This window comes from Cavia porcellus, unplaced genomic scaffold (assembly GCF_034190915.1).
Source record: "Cavia porcellus strain 051 isolate PalLab524CR breed Dunkin Hartley unplaced genomic scaffold, mCavPor4.1 scaffold_11, whole genome shotgun sequence".
Lineage (NCBI taxonomy): Eukaryota > Metazoa > Chordata > Mammalia > Rodentia > Caviidae > Cavia > Cavia porcellus.
In genome coordinates, this window is record NW_026947494.1 from 29,604,260 (window position 1) to 29,627,954 (window position 23,695).

The 23,695-nt window shown below is 35.0% G+C and overlaps 1 protein-coding gene across 4 annotated transcripts in view; it reads left to right on the forward strand.

Annotated features, from left to right (window-relative positions):
* Spef2 (sperm flagellar 2) overlaps positions 1-23,695 on the forward strand; it is a 164,677-nt gene that overhangs the window by 95,402 nt on the left and 45,580 nt on the right. For 3 of the 4 annotated variants that reach the window (XM_063258063.1, XM_013152903.3, XM_063258064.1), the window contains 6 exons: positions 4,360-4,508; positions 6,185-6,312; positions 6,394-6,532; positions 9,044-9,181; positions 14,571-14,722; positions 18,298-18,478. In XM_063258063.1, coding sequence (XP_063114133.1) covers positions 4,360-4,508; positions 6,185-6,312; positions 6,394-6,532; positions 9,044-9,181; positions 14,571-14,722; positions 18,298-18,478 — 887 coding nt within the window. The remainder of the gene's footprint in view (positions 1-4,359; positions 4,509-6,184; positions 6,313-6,393; positions 6,533-9,043; positions 9,182-14,570; positions 14,723-18,297; positions 18,479-23,695) is intronic. The other variant, XR_010050435.1, reaches the window with a different exon arrangement.

Consider the following 23,695-nt stretch of genomic DNA (forward strand, 5'->3'; position numbering starts at 1 on the left):
TTTATTTTATTCTTCTACTGTGTTAAATATTGGAAACAAATGAGCCCTCAGTCAAGATTTAAAATTCTTTTGGTTGCATTGAAATAGTATTGTTAAAATAAATGAAATGGGCATTTGTTTTGGCATTTAGAAAAGGATTTCCTTCTGAAAAAGCAAATTATTGTTTTATTTCTTAATATTTGACATTAACATCATTAACCATGAACACTATGAATTATTTTATCTCACAAGCCAGAATACAGATCACGATTATATTTAAAGCATTTCTTATGAGTTAACAAACTGTTTCTTCTCTTTCTTCAGGTTTATTATTTTCTCTTGTTAGTGTCTTTCATTCATTTAGACTCTTCTCCACACATTACATCAGTCTCTGCCTTTTGACTGGGATTCTACTCACAATTGCATCTGTCTTAAATCTTAAAGTATTTCTCATCCTCTTCCTCCCGTTTGCCACTGTCCCACTATTTTCTTTCATAAAAGAAGGCTTTTCAACTCTACAGGTTCTTCTGGGAGATGCTAAATAGAATCTAAGTTTTCCATAATCAACTAAATTCAGAAAAATGCCCAGTTACACTATGTTTAAATATTTTTAATTACAGGGAATCTTTCCTATGTCAATAGGCATCTCTCAAGAATTCAGAAATGCAATAAGATCCCAGAATACTTTGATTGCAAAAGTTTTCTCCCTTGAAGGAGTATCTATTAGGACTATCATTCTGTGAAACAAACACTTAGAAATAGAATGTCATCTTTAGTTCCTGTGGCTAGTACTATGTATTATTAGTATTAGTATTAGTATTATTCCAGTGCTTGCCTTCTGATTTGCTTTACAGTTCCAAGTGTTGTAGGTGCTATCAGGCCGCTTGACTCAAAAATAACATAGCGTCGGGGGCTGGAGGTTTAGCTAGGCGGCATAAGCGCCTGCCTTGCAAGCAGTCAGTCGTGAGTTCGATCCTGGGTACCGATAAAAAGGAAAAAGACAAAAAACAAAACAAAACAAAACATAGCGTCAATGTTATAAACATGTCACTGGTTTGAAAAGATGTGGAAGAACTGAAACAGAAAGACAAAAGTAAAATAACTAGATGGATCCATAAGGAAGGGCGCTCTTAGTAGGAGGCCCTGGTCCAGTGACATCTGCATCACGTGTGTTAGCAAAGCAAATACTCACCTGCACTCCAGACTTGCTCTGCAGTTACAGAAAGGTGATCTAGCAACTCATGTTTCAATCAATGCTCTGAGAGATTCTGATGGTATCAAACTTTGAGAATCCCTACACTAGAGCCCAAGGTATACTGCCTTATTGTAGTCATTAGAATATCAGAAACATTCAGTTATTTCTAATGTATTACGATTTTGAAAACCAAATATGATTCTGAAGGCTTGATATTAGGGAATTAGCGTGTGCAGCTCAAGGACTCAATGGTTATTATATCTCATTAAACAGAGAACAACTTGACAGGCAAGGCAAAGAAGAGGCATAGGGGTTACTTCAGCCTCATTCCCAGAGAAAAGGAAATGTGCCAGTTATAAAAGAAAACAATAGCCATTACCAAAATTATTTTTATCACCTGGGACTAAAAAATAGAGAGCAATATTCTGCACAATTTATAAGGTCTTAATCAATTTTAAGAAAAATGCAGAATATATTGACTTTCATCTTAAAATAGATACCACATATCTGAAGCTTATAATTCATTATCACAGTACGTGATTCAGATTGCAAAATTAACCACAATCTGCTTTTATTACCCAACTCACAGTCATAGCAAGCTATCATAGCACTTTTAGAGTGCCTGCCATGTGCCAGGCACTAGGTAAGAGGAATTAAATTTATGATCTCACTACATTCTCACAATCACCTGGGAAGTAGATGTGATTATTTACTGCTTCAAAGATGAGGAAGTTGAGAGTCAAAATAAATAAGGGGATGTTTTCTTAAGAACTGTTCACCTTTATTTAAAAATATAAATAATAATTTCTATATCTTTTATTCTCTCATCTTCCAGTTCTTTTCCTCCCTGAAAAATGCTAATTCAAAAGAGGTCTGCATTTTTTTAATGCCCTCTCCTTCTCAACTAATACAGATTTTTTATGTTTGAATTAAACATCTACTTTCTTTTAACTTTGATTCTAGATTTTGACTTTTAATTACTCAAAACTTACCTAGCTATGACTATTATTTATTTATGGTTGTTTAGCTCAACTCTGGTTTTCTCTCATTCCATCTTGACAGACCATTGCTCCACTTCCAGTATTAAATAAAGCTTGTATCTTAACACTGAATTTTTCTTTTTGCTTAACTGTATTTTGATGTATAACTATTCTGGCTCTGCTGGCTTCTATGTGATATATCAGGTATATCAACAACAAAAACAACCAAAAATACACTAAAATTTACCAGTAGCATAACTAAAAATAGATTATTCTAATAAATGGAAGTTTTTAGAATACTCTTGAAAAGTATTCTTCTTAGCATTCTTCAAGAGTTTTCTTTAGAATACTCTTGAAGATACTCTTTTTTTTTTTTTTTTTTTTTTTGTGTGTGTGTGTTTTTCAATTTATCGGTACCAGGGATTGAACTCACGACTGCCTGCTTGAAGGCAGGCGCTTATGCCGCTGAGCTAAATCCCCAGCCCCTCTTGAAGATACTCTTGAAGAGTATCTACAGTAAGTACTCAACTTTTCATGAAAGTACAGTTCTCAATAGACAGAAGCATTCAAAGGAATACTTCTTTGTTTAAGATGCTGATTTTGATCAGAAGCAACTTTTGTTTGCATTTACTGTGGCATAGATACATTTGTATTCTTTGAAATCTTTTTCCCCTTCCAGCATTTTCATTTCTGAAACCTAAATAAACCTTAAATAGAAATTACATAGAAATTACTGTGAGAAAACAATAATAAAAATTCCTTATCTTTTAATTTTCCCTAAATTATCAAGATGTTTAAGAAAAGGAAAAAAAGGAAAAGAAAATCTAGTTTGCAGTTTAGAATTAATCCTTCTTAGAAATCTTCTCAGAGAATTTTATCTGAAAATGATAGTAGAGGTATCATGTTTACTTTACCATAGAATCAGATCAAAGAATGAAGAATCATCATAGATAAAAAGAAATCCAATTATGAATATTTTGGCTTACTGCCTGGACAAGCATTTTCTTAAACATTTCTAAATTTTCCAAATTTTAGATTTAATCTCAGATCTATAGATAGTGAGATCTATTTTTAAATATAAGTAGAAGTCACCTGAACTACCCACAAGACATAACTGATCATTTCTTCTCTACTTATAATTCATGCATTTTTAAACTAATATGAACGTGAAAGACGTATTTACTTTTCACAGTATTACCACTAAATCATGCTCATTGGAACACTATGTTCTAGGGAAACAAAGAATTTCCCGTGTTACAGGCATCTGTGAATTGCACCTAAAAAAAATCTCAAAAATTAATCTGAAGATAAGTGAATTTTAAACTGAATGAATTCTCAATGATAATACCCTTGACACTTCCGGGTTGTTTTCATGTTCTCTAAGTTATGGAACAAAGTCATTCAGATTAGACAGGTATAGTTCACCATTCTGGGCTCTCCTCCACGCTATCACGCAAAGGGAAGTGGATGCATCCTTTATACATTCTAACTAGAACAATACGCCTTTTCCTCCTCTCTCCTCCTCTTTGTTGTACTCTTCCCTTTTTTGTCTCTCTTTTTCCCTTTTATTACCTTCCACTTCCTTCTATCTCTATCATTCCTTGATTCAGCCAGCCTTCTGGCAGTAACTGCATTTATTCTCGTTCCTTAGCTGTAGCAGGAATCACAGCATCCCCCTAGAAACACTGTGTTAGCTGCAAGCACATGCAAAGGGTCTGGAGCATCAAGGCAGTGTAGCCTCTCCTCCCCTTCCTGCCTCTCCTCTTCTGGATGACTCTTACATACTATTCTTTTTTCCTGCCCATTACACTGGGCCCAAAAGGACACTGCAACTATCCCTCACGTTCTTTACACTCAGGTACTGAGCTTAATTGCCAGTTTTGCAGTAGTGAATGAAACACACTTTGCTCTGGAATCTAAACTTTATAAGAACCATATGAGATGAAAACAAAATATCTATTAATTTTAATAGCCAATTGGATGATAGCACTTAAATTGTTTTAAAAATTTTATGAGTAATATTATTGTTTAATATGGGGTCTGTGGAGAATGAGATAGTTTCTTTTTATTTGGTAAGACTGTCCAAAGGAGCTTGAAAAATAATGTTGCTTGACATCCACAGCAAGCATAGATTTATATTCATCAACCAGAAATCTATCTTGTTTGTCTACTTGTAATTAGAATGATCTAATGTGAATGTTTAAGGTTCTCCTAAAGGAAAAACATCAGGAGGAAAAATACCACTAAAGAAATCACCTGTTGGGTCTACAGAAGTATCACCCACTCCAATAGCGCAGCCACCACCTAAGCCAGGATGTGAAGAATGGGTCTATGTGAGTGAACCGATACCAGAGGTATGTCAGTTAGAAATCAAACTAGTACAATTCACTGTTTCCTGTATTTATAGGAGGACTCATAGAAATTTTTTTGCAATACCCAGAAAGCCTTTATAGCTGGTAACATATATGCTCTCATCAAAAAGCTGAGATAGGCCCCAGACCACGGCTTAGTGGTAGAGCATTAGTCCAGTATGTGTGAAGCCTTGGTTTGAGCTCCAGCACCGCAAAGTGACTAAGAGACACACAAACAAACACAAACACTGATGTGCATTTTCTAGAGACTTCTCTGGCATACTTTGAACTAATGTTGAGTGATGCTGAGATCAGGAGAGCAAAAATGAATGATTTTTGTGAGGACCTATTTTCTCCCTGAGGACAAGAAGGGATGCAGTTTCCCAGGAATTCATTCCCAGAAATGAATGCCTTCTGCTGAAGACATATTCAACAAAAGCAGCACCCATCCATGTTCCTATGCCTGAATTAGCATGATTTTCATGGTATTTGACTTCTGATTTTTATTAGTGGGAGGATTTTTGAGTGGGGAAGCTCTAGCAAACTCAGACTTCTGCACTGAGCTACACCCCTGTTAATCACTAAATTACCTGAGCTAGGCTTGAACCTGGTATCGTCTTGCCTCAGGCTTCCAGACTGCTGGGATCAAAGGCATGTGCTCAACTCAAGAAGAAACCTTTGAAGGTAAACCAATAAAACTGCAGCCAGCTGTCCCACCTGAAACGGGTGTGCTAGACAAGGACACACCCTGAAGAATCCTATTGTTCTCTGACATCCAGCTGCAAAACCCAGTGGCTACCTAGGCATCTGGTTGTTGTAACAGCCAAATCATCTTAGGAATGTCATGAAAATTTTGTGCTTAGTGCAACCGTAACATCCACAAAGAGACTGGATTACACATCTTTAGTATTTGGCATTTCATGACTGGAGATGAACTACTAGGTTCACATGATTGGTTCCCTAAGTAAATGCATAGCTAGTAAGAGAATAATTACATAGCAAGTTTTATACTTAATGGTTTCTACACTTTAATTCACTTGTGTTATTTCTTTATTTTAATTGTTTATTTGCTTTACCTAAGATAATTTAAAAGAAATTTTCTAATTTTCATCATGCACACAGCAAAGATACAATGTCTATCAGAGAAATAACTCATCAACACCCTAAAATGAACACCAAGTTTTCCTCATATGAGACAGTTTTCCAGCTAAGGCAAAATATGATGGTTCAATTCGTTCTTTGGGGACCTATTAGGTCCCAGACAGTATGGTAATTATAGAAAAGACTATATAGTGGTAAACAAGACAGCCATGGCTTCTGGAGTTGTGGAATTAGTATACAGTCAAATACAGATGAAGTTATAATTAATATCATAAATATTATTTCAATAATAGGAGAAATAGTACAAAAGGAGAAACTCAGAGCATCTTAGAGTGATCCTGAAAACTTATTGGGTCAGAGAAGGTTCACTATAAGAAATTATTTCTGTACTAAGATTTGAAGAATTATTTGGAATTGGCATTAGCTGGGGGAGGAGATAAAGGAGGAAGAAGAAATTTCACAGGGATCCCTTTAAGCGGTATCAAACTGCCTTTGATCTTAGTAGTAGTTCACCTCCGACTCAGTTATTCAGAAACATTTTCATCTTTCAAAGACTTTTATGCTTTACCATTTAACAGGAAGTACGTGCATTTTTAATACCTTACTGGCAATTAATAGAGAATTCATACATAAACACCATCAAAACAGCCCTCAGGAATCTGAGAGAAGATCAGCACACCCTCCTCGCTTACCTATATGAAACTAGGTGAGTAAAGTCTTCTAAGTCAGAATGTTATAACTAGATATGACACACAGGAGCCATCTATCTCATTCTCATGTCTTGTAGAACAAGTTTCAAGCAGCTTCTAAAACAACCAGATTACAAGCAAGAATTTGTATCTCAATGGCAAGCTGATTTCAACTCTCTTCCTGAAGATCTGTGGAATGATGAGGCAACAAAGGCTGAGTTACACCAGAGATTGAATGTAAGGACATCTGTGACCTGCTGGGTCAGGGTCACCACACTTTGATACCTTGTCCTGTAAAACTCATTCCCTTCTTATGCTTACAAGTTGTTAGAACTCATAACGGTTTGAACTCATAATCAATTAACTTTCCAGAGCAGTGGCTCTCCCATACTTCTAGCTCAGAATGAGAACATGGCAGCTGCTTGGGTCAGTAGCACAATGAGCATTCTTGGCCTTTGCCTAATAGGTTCTTATAGCCCTTGTTGGTCCATGTGGTTGTACTCATTGCCTGAAGTGAATCACATGTCTATCTTAAACAAAGTTATGCAGATAGATAGCAGAAAGGATAAGGAAAATGAACAAAACTCAAAGGGTTGCCTCTAGGTAATAGATTCCTTGAATACAGGTACCAAGTCCTACATATTTTTGTACATCCAGCAAGCACAATGTGCAACAGTTAATAAGTAGATCTTTATAAACTCAGAAAAGAAAGACTTTACCCTGATTGATGCTTTGGACAAGGGCCTCTAATGCATGAGAAGCTTAATTTCAATGTCTTATATTACAATTGTCCTATGCTAAGTTATGAATTCACTTTAGATGCTGACCCAACAGAAAATGTTTACATTTGTCAGTGTGTTCATTTTCATGGATTTTTATCTGTGCAATCTTCTCAATCAATAGCCAGCAGTTTCTAAAATCCAATCCATCCAGATTTTTCATGAATATTAGTTATTCCTTAATTCTTGCCAAATAAAATGTGAACCCCCCAAAATATGTCTAGGTAAAGGTATAATAAACATTAATTGTTTAATTCTTTTTTACCCTTTGTAATATTACTTGTCCTTGAACTATTTCTATGAAATTAATGGAGAAATTCTGCTATTCTTATCTTTTGCATTTTACTGATTGGGAAACTGAGCCGCAGAAAGAATGTTAACTGCAAAAGTAGTCAGTCAAGCAGTGCAAAAGAAACACTACAAGCAAGTCTTCAGACTCCAGCTTTTGTAACTTATCCTTTGATGTATCCTCACCTGTGTTTTAAAAAGATATAAATATTTGCTAATCACAAGCTGGTATTCATTTAATATCCCACAGATCACTTACAGAAACACTGTGGAGATGTCAAGATCAGCTCCAGTATAATGGTGCATTGATCTAATAAAAATGACTTGTGATATTTTTAAGTGCAGCCTCCACACAGTTACAAGAGTGTTAAGGTAGAATTCCAACACAAAGTGTTTCATTAACATGGTGTCCCACAAGAAAAACTCACTCACTGTAGGCACTGGAATCAAATTACTTGGGTTCAAATTACTGTCACCACCCAGATCAAAATCATAGGTAAGTGACTTAACCTCTCTGTGCCTCAGTTGACTCCTTAGAAACCTCCCTCTGTAGTGAGCAGGAGATTATATGTAAAAAACAGTACACAGTCCCCCGTACATGCTGAACGTTCAGTGCATCAGTATTTTAAAAAACTTGAAATTTTAGACTATATAATCACTGAGATATTTTATTAAAAAACACTTTGTTGCTATGAATAAATATATAACAAGAGCTTTCACAAACTGAGGAATTATTGTGTGCTAACTACTTTCTTTATACATGCTAATTAATTTTGTATTATCATTTGAAAGGTATAGTATTATCTTAATTTTACAGGATAAAGTACCTGAAGTGTAACACAGTGGTGCGCATCACTCCAGATCAGTGGTTCATATCCTGTCTCTACCACTTACTCATTGTGAGACACGAGAATAGCAACTACTCTGTGACTCTGTTCCCTCATCTTCAAGATGAAGATATTAATACCGACCTGAAGTAGTTCTGAGGCATCAAGTAGGATGATGCAAATATAGTGATTTATGTGCTATAATCATCCCCTACAATTACTATTGTTATATTTATATGTAAATTATAAAATACACAAATAAACTATGTTACTATAAAATTATCTACCATATTATAAACATGCACATTATGCATTATAATGTTTATCATCTGTATTATTGCTTAGAATCTTGTATGTGGTAGAACTTGGATCTCCGAAAGGTATTTTTGCTATTAGATATTTTTATGCAAAGCTTATTTTTAGACCACCTCACTCAGACCTCTTGTTTTGGTAAATGGCATCTTCCATCTGTGGTATTTACTAGCAAGCTCCAGGCTCTTAGTTTAAATGCAGCTATGTATTTTTTTTTCTGTCAACAATACACCCCTCCCCACCAATTTCACTGAAAGGATTTTTTTAACCAAACAAATTTGTTGAGGAAAGACTTAAATTCATAAAATGTAGCCATCCATGAAAAATGTGCTTGAAGTGGATTTGTATTAGATAGGGACATTATTTGAGGGTAGAAGCAAACTAATTATTGGTTGTATAAGTTATTCTAATATATGAGCACATCAAGTCAATATTTGCTTTAGGCACATTTTTAACATGAGCAAAAGATTTTAGATGGATTAGCCTGAGGTGTCTGATCAGGGATTCTCCATTGTAACAGCACCATTTTCTTTTCTGTTCAGGATCTGCGCGACCGACTGTGGGACATCTGTGATGCCAGGAAGGAAAAGGCAGAGCAAGAGCGGCTTGATATCATTAACGAGAGCTGGTTTCAAGACTTTCTCGGAATAACAATGAACCACTTCTCTTCGCTAATGCAAGTAAGAGTGGCCAGTCACTGAGACATAGGTTTTTCTCTTTACAGCTGCATCCCTCATGAAGCAGTTCCTTTGGGAATGTTAGGGTTCTGTTTAAGGGTCATTTTATATAACACTACCTGGTATGTGTTCCGGCTTGCCAAGCAAATTAGCTCACAGAAATCATTTTGGTCCCAGACAAACACATACCAAACAGGGAGCATCCCAAACTGCTACTCACCAGCTCTGTTTGCAGGTGGCCTGGATATATGCAGAGGGACAGCAGTTACAGTGTCTGCAACTCAACTGTATACTTAGTTGATCTGTCAAAGCAGACACCTAGTGAGGCCAGCCCAACCCTTCACAATGGCCTAGAATAGACCCAGTGAGCATTTGATTTCTAAAAACAAAACATCTTCCAATATTAGTGGATTAAAAGACCCTAATTAACTTAAATTCACATCCTACTAAATAAAAATTGCACAATAGAAGATAAGAAATAAACATTACTTTTATTCTGATGTTACTGCCAGCAACAGAGAAGATGTCTTTGGCATCTAGTTTTGCCCAAATAGCACTAGGGAGCTTTGAGATTTGGAGTACGATAGAGTATGAGGAGTCATAGGGCATGCATTTAATACATTTAGTAGATCTCACTCAGAGGAAAAGAAAATACTTTTCTATCTTCATTACTGAACTTAGATTTTTACTTGGAGCAAGAGACCCACTGAAGATAGGATCCTACCTTCACACAGGCCAGAGACGCTTTCATTTCAAAGGATTTAAGACTAAAGAGTTGTAAAACTGATAACAAGTTTTTAAATAGATCTTTTGTAAATGGAGAGGGTAACAAGAAGTGGAGGAAGCAAGTGGGGAGGAAATATAAAAAGAATTAAGATGCAGCATGTGCATGTACCAAATACCCACAATGAAAGCAGTCAGTGTGTACTGCAAATATGGACTAATAAAATTAGAAGTAAAAAATTCACATCTCAAAAAGATATTTTTGCAATAATGTATTTTCTAAAGTTCTCTAAGTGTTCTAAGAGAAAGGTCAGGAGCCTAGCATCAACTAGAAACCTATGTAAAATTGAATCAAGCTGAAGTGAACAGCAAGGATATATAAAGGTGAAGCTATGCATACATGGCTATATTTTTCCTAAAAGAAAAACAATGAAGATGGAAAATGGAAAACACTTCTGATCTTCAGCTGATTAATTTGCAAAAGGAGTTACTTCAGGAAATGATAGTATTTATCTGACAAATGAGATACCATCTTTAAAATAAAATGAGGAAAAACTATATACATACAACTGGCGAGGTCATGGTTGACCAAGGTCACTGAAACTGTGACAAGTGAAGCCATGCTAAGGAAATTATTATATCAAGAAGGCTGCTCCTGCCTCTCAGGCTTGGCTGATTTCAGGCCTCCTGTGGTCCAGCGTAGGCACCAGGGGAGGTCTCTAGGAAGGCGAGAACTGCAAGCAATCATTGGTTACTTATTGAAAGGTATTTGCTAAACACCTTCTATGTAAAATCTCTAGAGATTGTCAGATAAAACAGATAGTGGGGAAGGAAAGGGAATATGAAAAGAATTAAGATGTGGCATATACATGTACCAAATATAATGGAAGTATTTTGTATTATAAATATAGACTAATGAAAATAAAATAGTCACATTTATTTTATCTGGCATATATTTTATCTGAGAGGCAGGATACATCTTGTTGATACAGTAGTTCCCTTATAATTTCATTTGTCAACCACGACCTTCCCATTTGTATATTCATATAGTTTTCCTTTCTTTTATTTTCAAGGTAGGATCTGATTTGGCTGGTTTCAAACTACCTCAGCAATTCTCTTATGTAGCTGAGACTGCAGACCCATAGCACTATGTCTTGTGGTCCAAAATTATTCAGTGGAAAATTCCAGAAATTAGCAATGCACAAAATTTAAATTGCACACTATTCTGTGGATCACGATAAACTCTCTTGCTGTTTTAATTTGCAATATCTTGATCTCCATCTCACCTGGGATGTGAATCGTGCCTGGCTGAGTCCACACACACTGTATATGTGTTATGGTTTAGTTTTAAATGTCCCATAAAGTTTCCTATTCAGAGTTGGAGTGTAGTTGGTTGAGGTGTGCCACTGCTGGTAGGTAACAAGTGTGTATTCTCCTCCCTGCTCCACCCTACTCTCTCTCTCTGCTTCTTTGCTGTCACATGTTCCCCTGCCATGTCTCTCCACCTCTCCATTTCTGCCTTGGAGTCCATTAATTGTACACTGATACACTGGCACTATGAGCCAAAATAAACCTCTCCTCCTTTAAGTTTTCAGTGTTGGGTATTTTGTCCCAGAGATGGGAAAGTGAAGCATTCACCAGCTGTCTCAGAATGTAATTTCTTAGGAAAAGGGAGAGTCCTGTGTTAGCTCTGCTGTGCTGGTGGGAGATTTAAAAAAGCCAAGTTAGCAGGATAAGGAAGACTTATCCAGGTATGTTGGGAATCTGGATTGGGAAGAGAGCATAAAATTCAAAAGTTCATAAAAAACAGAGGACAGCACCCACACACAAAGCATGGATGGTGTTTTAAAGTAAGATTCTCAAGCAGCATAAACCAGTCTGGTAACATTCTCAGGTTATCAGTTTGAACTAGCAGAAGTCAGGTGTTGGGAACAGGTATTTAAAAAGCTTATGCCAGAAATATCTGAAATTCAACACAGTAATAAAGATACAAAGAGCAGACCAGCTTTATAAATTATTCTTATGAGTACAAACCATATATGACTCTTTTAGAAATGGTTCGACTCTTACATTTCACCAGTATCTAGAGTTAGGGCTCTCATCCTCAGAAACTGAAGTAATATCCAACAACAACTAGAAGAAAATAAAAAGGAAAGAGCTATGAATAAAAGCTAACATATGTAAGGTTCTTAATGCATACATACCAGACACTAGTGTAAGGACTTCCAGATAGAACACGTTGAACTTTCTAATTTTTCCTATATGGGAATCCTGGATATAGTTTGGCAATGTCTTAATAACTTTCCTCACTTCTCAGACACAATACTTGAAGTCTACAACTTAAAGGAAGGGAGATTTATTTTGCCTCAATTTCAGAAGTCTTGATCTATGCATGGTGGCTATTTCTAAGACAGGTAGGGATGGTAGCAGGGCCTAGCAGAGGAGACCTGCTAACATCCGGAGACCAGGAAGCTAAGAGTAAAATGAAACAGGGATGACAATATATATTTTCATGTCATATTTCCAATAACCTGACTTTTCCTCTTATGCCCCACTATAGAACGCTTAGTGGTTAAAGTCACTGGTAGATGAATTCCTCAATGAATACACTTCCCCCATAATCTAATTACCTTCCAATAGACCTAAATCTGAGCTCACAAAGCTTTGAGGAGTCGTTCTCTATCTAAACCATAGCAAGCAGCTTATTCAAATTTAACTATGAAGTGAATCAAATTATGACTACATAAATTAATCTCTTATAAATTAATCACTATACTAAGGGAAACTTAAGGCAAAAATTCCAAACCAGCACAATCTCAAATACCAATTGTATAAAACAGACTCTACTAAACCTAATCATTAAAGAGTTCAGCTAAGCTAAGGAGGAAATAATTTCTTCATTCCTACATTTATTTAACAAATAATATCATGCGATGTATTAATGACTAATTATTTTTAAAACTCCCTCCACACTTTTCTGCAACTTTCCAAAGCTATTTGCCAATATCCAGTTTGTACAGATTGGGTTTTTATTTGCCTCTTTCCACTGTAATATGTTATGTGTCAGTTCTCATAAGTATAATTTTAAAGACTCATTTTCTTTCTGGAGTTTTAATGAAACTAAGCTTGACAAGTACATTTATTGTCAAACTATGACATTGTTCTATATTTGAATATTAAAAACTTAATTTGAGTTCTTTGTAGTGAAAAAGAAAAATGCTTAGTCTTCCTAGTCATTTCAAAATACTAGTTTGAAAAATTATTTAAACATATATTTATGTTCACAATCCAAGGAGACTAAAACATGTTCTGTAATCTAAAACACTATGTGAATGTTCTTTCTGGTTTATAAAACAAATTCAAATTAACAAAATTAAATGCTTCCTGTTTCAGCCACTTAGCTGGAAAAGTACAATAATGCAAAGGACAACCTCTCAGGAGTAATTTGGTGTATCTTTTTCTATATTACAAAGACGTTTATTGAACCAATGTGTTTTGTTGCCGACTGCAGTCTGAAGGCAGTCATTTATTTGTTCTCAGTAGTGAATATGATCGTGCAAGGTTATCTCTGATGATGTATCTGGCATTTGTAGTGGATCCCTTCATAAATGTCTTTTGGTCAGGTTCAATTAAAGGCTTTGAAGATGAGATCAGTTTTTTTTTCTTTTATGTAAACATATTTCTAGAAATAACTAGATATCATGGAATACATCTGCATAAAGGTTCAATAATTTATTCCTCAGATACTGATTTAAGCAGCCTCATCACGTAATCCAGTCTGGAGGCTGTGCTTTACACTACTGGAAAAAAACAAGGAGATCATACACTCTAGTATCGAGTGGAGAATGATTTGGAAATTTAGGGTCAGTGATTATAGTATTTTTATCTCCTGTGTGCAAAGTCTTCCAATGTATGTATTTCGGCATATACACACCACAGCAGAAATGACATGCACAGATAGGCAGTTGCCACATGCAAGCTATTAATGCTTATTTTTGTCACTGGTTCCTCTATGCTGCTCCATTTCCTTCAAGCTACTTAACTGGCAAATCCAGCACAGGTGTTTACTTGTAACCAATGGAAGAATTATACCACTATCTTATGTATTTTACAAGAGAGAAAGTGTAAAAAGGAAACTATTTACTATTGCTTTGTTATTGTGTTTTATGTCTCCACAACCAGGCTATATTGTCCTAGAGTATCAAAATCTAGTGTTGTTTATTTTTTGTATTTGTATTTCTACATATAGCGCTACTGATAACCCTAACATCAACTAACATGTTATCTATGACAAAGAAGACACTTCCGTGTTTCTTAATGTATCGGTTGATTAACTTTGAGACACAGAAAGAATTCCTAGCATCAAAATAATGGAGAATATGCACTACTTCAGGCATCATGTATATGTAATCTTTCTTCACAATATAAAAAGACAGAAATGTCACAATAAGTGGAATAATGTTCTGAGTAGAGAGCACAAAATCACTAGTTATCTTTCATTTTACAAAAGTTTATATATACAAATACAACCAATGCTTTTTCTTAACTTCCAGAAAATTAATTTCTACCTAAATGTTTTTAAAATGGTACTCAAAGAGTATTATATGGGAAATATCTATGGGTGAGTCTATTCTTTCTTGGGTATTAACAGTAACAATTGCTGTTAAAGGCAGAACTGAACCGTTTCCAGGATACAAAGAGATTCTTTCAAGATTATTATAGGGCAATGGAATGCAAAAACCCTACAGAAGATAATAAGAAATTTACTCGAATCACATTGGTTCAACTGGATGCTAAAGATGTTTCAGAAAGCCAGATTAGGTAAGAAAAGTATCATGCTACACAGAATCATTTTAAACATAAAGCTTTGTGATATCAAGTTATTGTTACTAATAGAAATATCACACTCCTTTTCTTGAAAATTCAGAAGCTCAGATAAGCTCTAAAACCTGAACTATTTTTGTGACTTCAGTGTATCGTTGACTTAAGATTACTAATACGAATTGTTTATATTGAATATTTACTTCTTTTGCTGTAGTAGTAGACTGTGGTCATTATGAAGTATCTTCAATCTTTGCTGTGGGGATTAGGGAATATACAATACATAAAAATTCTCCCATACATTTAGCTCCAATAATCTTTGGTAAGGTTTTATGAACTTGCAGCACTTTTATGAAAGGAATCAAGTAGAGTGTGTGTGTGTGTGTGTGTGTCTGTCTGTCTGTGTTTATCACATCATGTAAATGAAAGTCAAAATATTTATGTGTCTTTTTAGGACACTAAAAAGCAGTAAAATCTCAATCATAAGTGATTAAGACCCCATGAGACTGAAAGATTTATTAATATCCTAAAATTAGATTCCTGCAAGTAGGGAAGTGAAGTTGATGGTGGGATAGATCTTAACTTATATTTTCAGCCAAAAAAATTCTATACAATACAGAAGTTTTTTTAATAATTATTTCGATAGACCTGGTGGGTAGGAGGCAAAGGAAGAGCAGGATTGCAAATTCTGAGACGCTACAAACAGATAAAAACTGTCATCAAGAAATAGAAGTTAGTAATGGTGATAATTATTATTACGTGTTTTCAGCCCTAAAGCACTAAGAGATTTTTTAAACTTATTTTTACAAATATTAAAGCAATTAAAAGGGAGATTTCTAAATCCTTAAGAAGTAAATTAATCAACTAAAAAGAAATTGATAAAATTGCTGGGGATTTAGCTCAGGGCATAAGCACCTCCCTGGCAAGTGTGAGTTGTGAGTTTGATCCCCAGTACAAAAAGAGAGAGAGAGAGAGAGAGAGAGAGAGAGAGAGAGAGAGAGAGACAAGAAAAAGAAGAATTAAACTCTCAAATTTTTTCGTGTTCAATAGGCAGACCATGTAAAAGAAAAACTAAATTTTACTTATCAAAATAGAAAGTACAGATGTTTTCACAACAATACACAAGTATGAAATGTTAATTTTAAATTCCAAGAAGATGAACTGTACAATTTGCATTCATTTTTTTGTACTTTTTACAAGCTTTCTCAGTTAATACAAGTGAGAGAGTTTACTTGCACAAACAAAACATAGGATATTGAATATATAGGATATTGAATATAATTTGAACTTGCCCCTGGTTTGAATTCTGGATCTGTCACTTACTAACTATATATAAATAAATTAAGACAATTTCCTTTTCTGGCCAAGCCACAACTCTAAGCCTCAGTTTTCTTCTCTGTAAAGTAAGGTTGTTGTAAAGATTACATAAAGTAAAATCTACAAACCGTTTGGAACTGTGTGGAACTCAGAATGCTTGAGATTTAGTTACAAGGACTCTCAATGGTGACTATTTAATTGCATAATATCCATTAAACTATTTTTCCTATATGTGATTTTTTAGTTGTGTTGCTTTTATTTGCTTTATTTTACCCTACCTTGTTCCAAAAAGAGATTTGATGTTAATTGAATACAATTAATACTATGCAATAAGCAAAGGTCTATTTGCTCTCTTTCTATACTTCTACATAAGGCCATCTTAACTGTACTAGGCTCCTGTGTGTGTAAAAGCACACAAAAGGAAAAGTGTATATACTTTGCTTGACTAAAAATTCAAGGGAAATGTTTGGCAAGCTACTGAATAAGAACTTTGAAATTAAAAAACAACAAAAAATTCCAAGGGCAATATGAACCATCAGCATCACCAAAAGCAGCCAAGTTTCAATGGTTAGAATGGCAGTGCATTCTGTTCTTAGCACAAAATAGCAAGTCAGAGGGAAATTATTAATGTTGGTTGGTAGAATAAAACTGCAGAGAACAACCAGTTCTTATTTTCTGCAAAACTCTGTACCAATCTCAACCTCAAATCACTGCTATGGCTATCTGCTGGAACTATCAGTTATTCGCTGCATCGACCAATCAGCTCACCAGCCAATTAACCACAGTCTCTGAAACACATGTAGAGAAACAAGTACAGTGTTTGGCATTTTTACACACCATTTCTACTTTATTCCTTCCACTGTCCTATAACAACAGTAGTACTATAGTAACATTATATAAAATAGCTGTTAATTGATAATGAATAATCATAGTAATCATAGTATATTTGTATTATCCAAGAAAGACTGAGCCTCAGAAAGTCAAGTGCTATGTCCGGGTCTACTAACAATGGAAGAAATAAATAAAACAGTTTCTTTTTCTAGTAAAGGAATCATAAACTCAGGTTCTTTTTCTCCAAGATATGCCAGTGCTGTTGTTTTGCAAATGAAGATGAGAAATAAATGTGGTATTTTATTAAATATATAGAGACGTTCACACAGGCTTACCATGTTTGAACTAATTTAACATTATTTGATTTAACAGTATTTGATTACTAAAATGTAATTAAATATGTGAGTAGATAAACAGTGGATTCTCAACACACTGACTTTATAGTCTTGGTAAGCTGTTAGAATTTCAAGCCCCTTAAAGAGCCAGAATGCCAAATTTAAACATTGTCTAATACTTCAAAACAATACCAAGTTAGCTCTTTGTTGGAGTGTGTATCTGTCTTTCCAAATCACTGTTGTCTCCTCCAGCAACTTGAAACCAGAAAACCAGTACTGCAACTGTAACTGACCCTGATTCTCATTTCAACACAGGCATCCTTGGAAGTACTTGCTTTATTCCTTCTCTAAACTGAGAGTTTTATAATTTCGGTCACCAAAGAACATTTCCAATCACAGAAACAGTCTACCTTGTACAGCTCTCTCTGTCTCACTTAACCTTTGAGATTCTGGGATCCTTAAGGGTGGTGTATTCTCAAGGATAGCTCTAAAATTTCTACATAAAAGCAGCAATGTGGTTAAAGGCAGAAGGAGGGCTTAACTCTGTGTTGCTACAGAACTTGACAAAACAAAGAGAAAACCTCCACCATCCATATTCTAAAGAGGAGAGAGCTGCTGGAACTCTACCCCACCCACCACCAAAACCTGGCTGCCTGTTCACCTTAGCCCCCTTCAGTCCCCACTTGTGTCATCTTAGCCTATTCAACACCTGCTTTCGGATGTCAAATGATACTAGTCAGTTTAAGTCCATGAGCTTATACCACATCAGAGGACTATGCCCAGAGAAACATCAGTGGTGTATTTTCTTCGTAATCACTGTTGTTTAATCTTCCTCTTTATAATCTCTGAAAATTAAATCTGAAAATGATGTCCTACTATTTGTGAGTTTTATCATTAAAAGTCTAGGTCACAGAGATTTGAATACAGCGTTTTGTAATCTTTTTGTCCCTTTAAAGAATTCTTCCAGGAAAACTTTGAAATTGGGCATTAGAACAAGACAACAAAATTCACAAAGTAGCATGTTCACAAAAATAGAATTCTGTTAAATAAAATCTATGTCTTTTGTTTGATTGTTAGTTTTGTTTTTCAAAGATTTCCTTCAGGTCCTCGAATGTCCATTACTCCAGAGACAGCTACGCCCAGACCAAAAGTAAGAGCAATACTGAGAAACAAGACAGATTATGCGCTAGAAAGCATAGTGTTAAACTTTGAGGCAAACGAGAAGTTGATCATGGACACCTGGCAGCAGGCTTCTTTAGCAATATCTCACATGGTAAGCAGTGCTTATTCTTATATCTCCTTTCAGTTTACCCGCTCATTAAGTATCAAGATTGGTAGTGCACTGTAAGCCGAAAGTTATATGATATTCTCGGGCCTTCTATAAACGTACATCTTCAAGAAGTAGCTCCACCCTCCAACAAAGAGGAAGTAAAACAATCTGGGTAGTAAATACTTGAAAGCTGCAAGTACTGGGGCCTAGAGGAAAATATTAACGAAACTGATGAAATATGAGACAATAGGAAGGGTGGGATTGTGGCTAGGTAAGAGTCACACCGTTGTCAAATCTCACAGCATATAACCACAGTTTCTGAGTAGGTCTCAAGGTCCCCTTGGTTTCTCTGTCTCTTTGGATGATCTCTTTACACATCATCATTGAGTTCTTTTTTTCTTCTTCTTTTCCCTTAGAAGTACAATGATCATAACTGCTCTTGTTTTCTTGCTTTCTGTACAAAAAAAAAAAAACTTGTCTTTCTTTTTTTTTTTTTTTTTTTGATCCTGAGGGTCGGACTCACGACCTTGTACTTGCCAGGCAAGCGCTTTTGTCGCTAAGCTAAATCCCCAGCTCAAAAAATATTTTAATATAGATTTTGACGCAATAAGGAAAATGTATGAAATAGTATTGCCTGGTTTCATGGACTCACTTAATGACTCACAGTGTCAAGGAGTAGAATAAAGTCTTGTCCTTCTTATTCCTTCTTGTGTTCTTTCTGATCTTTAACCTCCTTGTCCCTGAGATTCTTATTACCCAAGTCTGTATCTCTAAACACTGAAATGTAGCTTTCCCTGCTTTTGAGCTTTGAATGAACACAATTTTGCCTTGTCTTTTTTTTGTGTCTTCTTTTGTGGAACATTGTCGATGAGATCCATTTCATGTTGTTGAGTGTAGAAATATCTGTTCATTTTTGGCAGTGTGCAGTGTTTCATTAAATGAATTCCCCACAGTTTATTTACTGGGCTGCTCCTGCTACACCTTTGAGTTTCTAGTTTGATGCCATTCTGGACATTGCGCTGTTTATATATAAAACATATGATTTACCTTACTATTTATTGTGTATTTATACTTTGAAATGTGGTAAGTGAATAATTATATATACTATTACTTACAGTTTCATCCTCATTTGTTTTCTACTTTTTTAAATTATTAAGAGTTGTGATAAATTCATCCATTATTGAGATAAATAAATTTCTCTCTGAAGTTTTATCAATTTTTGCATATTTTAGGCAGTAGAAATGAGTATACACAAATTTTAAATTATTGAAGCTTTCTGGTAAATTGAATATTTTGTCATGTTATAATCTTTAACTGTAATCTTCTTTTGTAAGTTAAAGTTTGAAATATTTACAGATTCTAGTTTTTATAACTTCACTTTCAACCTTTCTATATCTTCTACCTCTTGCTTTTTCTTTCACCTTTTAAAGTTTGAAAGTAAAATATCCTGTTACTCTTACTGGTCATGCTAGGAATTAACCATGAATTATTAACTCATGAAAGCCTACTATTTTGTCAGTAACTTATGGTGTTATTTCTATGATATCTACTAAGTGAAGTACTTAATGTTATTTCCAGTTTAACATGGAATAATTTAAATTATAATTTAAAATATTCAATACAAGAGAACAAAGGAGGATAATAAAAAGATTTAGGACAAACATTATAGGAAGAAAGAATATAGTGCAATAATAGAGTTACATTCCAAATATATCTACAATTATATTAATTTCAAAAGAGCAAAACTATCTAAGTATAAAAATTATTATTAGATTTTAAAAGGCACATATGATGCTTGTAAGGATACAAAAATAATGTCTCTTTATTGACCCCAAAAAAGAATGATCCAGTGTTATTATTTCCCATGGCCATGGTAGAATCCCACACTCTTCACCTAGCATCCTAATGTTCAGCCTTCTATATCCTGGCCAGTACCAACCTATCAAAAGCATTTTTTAAGTGACTGGGTAGTGGATACCTCATTTTCCCAGGGGCATTACCAATTTTAGTGTCATGGTTCCTCCTCCTACATCATCAGACCTGGTTTCTGCCCAGATTTCTGACCAGTTGTTTGCTTATTTCCTGAACCCCAGTTTCCTGTGATTGAAAGTGTTTCCTATCCACATATGATTATTATCTATTCAACTCAATTAAGTCTTACTATCCAGGCAAGTTTTGTAATTTTAATCTTGGTATTTGTTGTCCCAAATACTTAATAGATTCTAAAACTTTTCAGGTACCCTATCCTAGCATAATGCTCACATACAATATGATGCTAGTCTTGAGGTACTGTTACTTCTGTATTCATAATGCTGATGTCAGTATTGATGATGGTCATGACAATAATGATCACCACAAAGACAACAAATACCAAGCACCAGAGAGTGGGAAACCAGATTTAGAAACTATAGGGAAAAAGTGAATTATTCACATTGTTAATTGAGCTATATAAATATAATTTACAAATTTTATGCATTACATTAAAATTGCCTAGAGAAGTGACATTTTAAAATAGTATGCTTTTAGAAAGGGAAGCTCAGAAGCACAAAGAGCATTAGATATATCTCAATTAAGCTATGTGATTTTATGAAAATCCTTTATCGCTCTAGATCTTCAACCCATTCTCTTGTAGCACGGTAGATACTCTTGAGGGTTGAAAAGATCCAATGAAATAATGTATAGGAAAATGTTTTAGAAACCACAAACACAATACATCATGTTGTCAAAAATTTATTTAAAATTACAGCTTTTTTTTTTTTTTTTTTTTTTTGTACCAGGGATCAAACTTGTGATTGCTAAGCAGGCATTTGTGCTGCTGAGCTAAACACCCAGCCTATATAGCATTTTCTTTTAGGGCTTCAATAAAACCTTATTTTAAGAAGATTTGATTAGCAATTAATGTTACCAACAATTGTATATGAGCCCTTATGAACTCAAATGAATTATATGCTTTGAACAGACTTCATGATTTTGATGTCACATGATCCAAAACAGACAAAAAGAAAGGCACTCAGTTTTAGCATCCAGAACCCTAAATGCTTAAACTTCTCCTTTGTAGGAAACAAACATTTACGGGAACTTTGGGTTCCAAATGGGACAGGTGTGATTTAGTAAACGGATGTGGGGAATACAGTACCTGCTGAGATTACTGCAATTAAAGTGAGAGCACATCGAAGTAGGCTTTTCTACACAACAATTATACCAAGAGCTATTCATTTAGTATGCTGTGTTAATTTCTAGCAAAACTTTCTTCTAATTAGTAGGTAAGCATTGATTTCAAAGGAATCATATTTAACACCCACAATGTCAAAGAATTATGTTAAACTTCTCTCCAGTCTTACAAGCTAGATTGCTGAATATATTCAAATTATGTTAATTTTTGAAAAAGACTCAGAGTTCTTAAAGGAAAATGGACCATAAAAAGCAAATTGTGATAATGATTATCATCATAATCATTGTCATCATCCTCATCATCATCATCACAAGATTTTTTACCAAGGGGAAAACGCAATTTTCCCTGGAAATTGTTAGCTTACGGTGCTTTGCAAGAACAGATTCAAAAATGAATTACTTGCAATTTAGGGGGGAATGTTAACAAGCTTGTTTTCAGCTTTACCAAGAACTTGAAAGCACAGTAGGGTATATAACATGAAATCCATTTTTATCAAAAAAGCATCTGTGAACATAAAACAAAAAACCTGAAACAAAAAACTGGCTTGCTTTTTAAAACCTTAATGGATTTCTCCAATTCACTGTTGTTTTGAAGAAGCTATGGGTTTGCCTGTATAATCTGATTATTTTAGAGAAACTTTATCAGTTAGTAAATATTTTCTGGGCATTTGCCCCAAGATACTGAGAACTAAAAAACAGGAATGGGGATATCTCTAGGAAGCATGAAACCCTTTGGGAAGGTAGGGCGAGATTTGCATATGGAACAGTTGGGGACAATTACATGCTGAGCCATGGGGTCTCAAGTATGGTAGCAATTTGGAAAGGTTAAAACCCAACTGTTGTATCTCATTCACAGGACTGTAAGAGTCTCTGAGGGTAGATATTTCTGTTCGTCTTTCTGTTAATCTTCATTACTCTTTCTTATTTATCCTTCCTTTCCCTCATTCCATTTTGCCCACAAACAATACTAGACTTGGACCAACGGAACATGTAAATAAGTAAATAAGACATCATTAACCACCCCCCCATTTTCTTACCAGTTATTTTATTGAAATTTTAAACTTCAGAAACTTTTCAATCATATATTGTTACTGCTTCCATACTGCATATGGATTCTGTTTCTTCTCTTGGGACTCTTTTCTTAGCCCTCATAAAGAGCCTTCACTTCCCCAACAGGCCCAGTATTTAAGACAACAGTGACTCCAGTGTAAAGTTTAATTTACAGTAGTAAATGTATATATTCATGTCATACAATGGGATATTTTCATGTTTATAAATACTGTGAAATGATTAAATCCAGCTAGTAACATATCATATTTTTCAGTGAAAACATTTAAAATCAACTCTTCTAGCAATTTCGGAAGTACAGCAATATGATATGGTCACCATGCTATATAACAGATCACCAGAACACAGGCCTCTCATCTAACTGAAGCTTTCTGCTCTAGCTAACATCTTCTTTTCCCCCATCTCACTCTTTCTCCCCACTTCAGTCTCTGGTAAAACCACCATTCTGCCCTCTACTTTTATGAGTACAAATATTTTAGGTAACAGTAGATGAGAGCATGTACTATTTTTCATTCTGCATCTGGCTACAAGACAGTTTCAACCTTGTAGTCCTGAGATGAGGGTTTCTGTAGCCTGATGAGCAGAGCCAGCCTAAGGGAAGGAGTGAAGGGAAGCTTTTGAGTGGGTGGCTAACATTCTCTTAATCAAGGCATTAATGAGAGTGAGAGTAGGAACTTCCTGAAATGGAGAGAATCTGAAAGTCAGCCAACTACAGGAATCTATAGGCTAGGAAGTTAGCTGTGAGACAGGCCATCTTTATGACTGAGTCTTCTAGGATTGTATCTGGTGTTAGAGTAGAATAAAATAGGATTCAAGTGTTCGTGAACCAATTAAAATGGGTCATGTAAACTTTAAGATTAGAGGGTCATGCAAAGTTATCATTTTATGCATAACATACCCAGTGCTTAAACATATCTAGCTTTGCAATATTAGAATTCCACTAGAGGAAATTCAATTAGGAAAAAAAAACATAAAACAAAT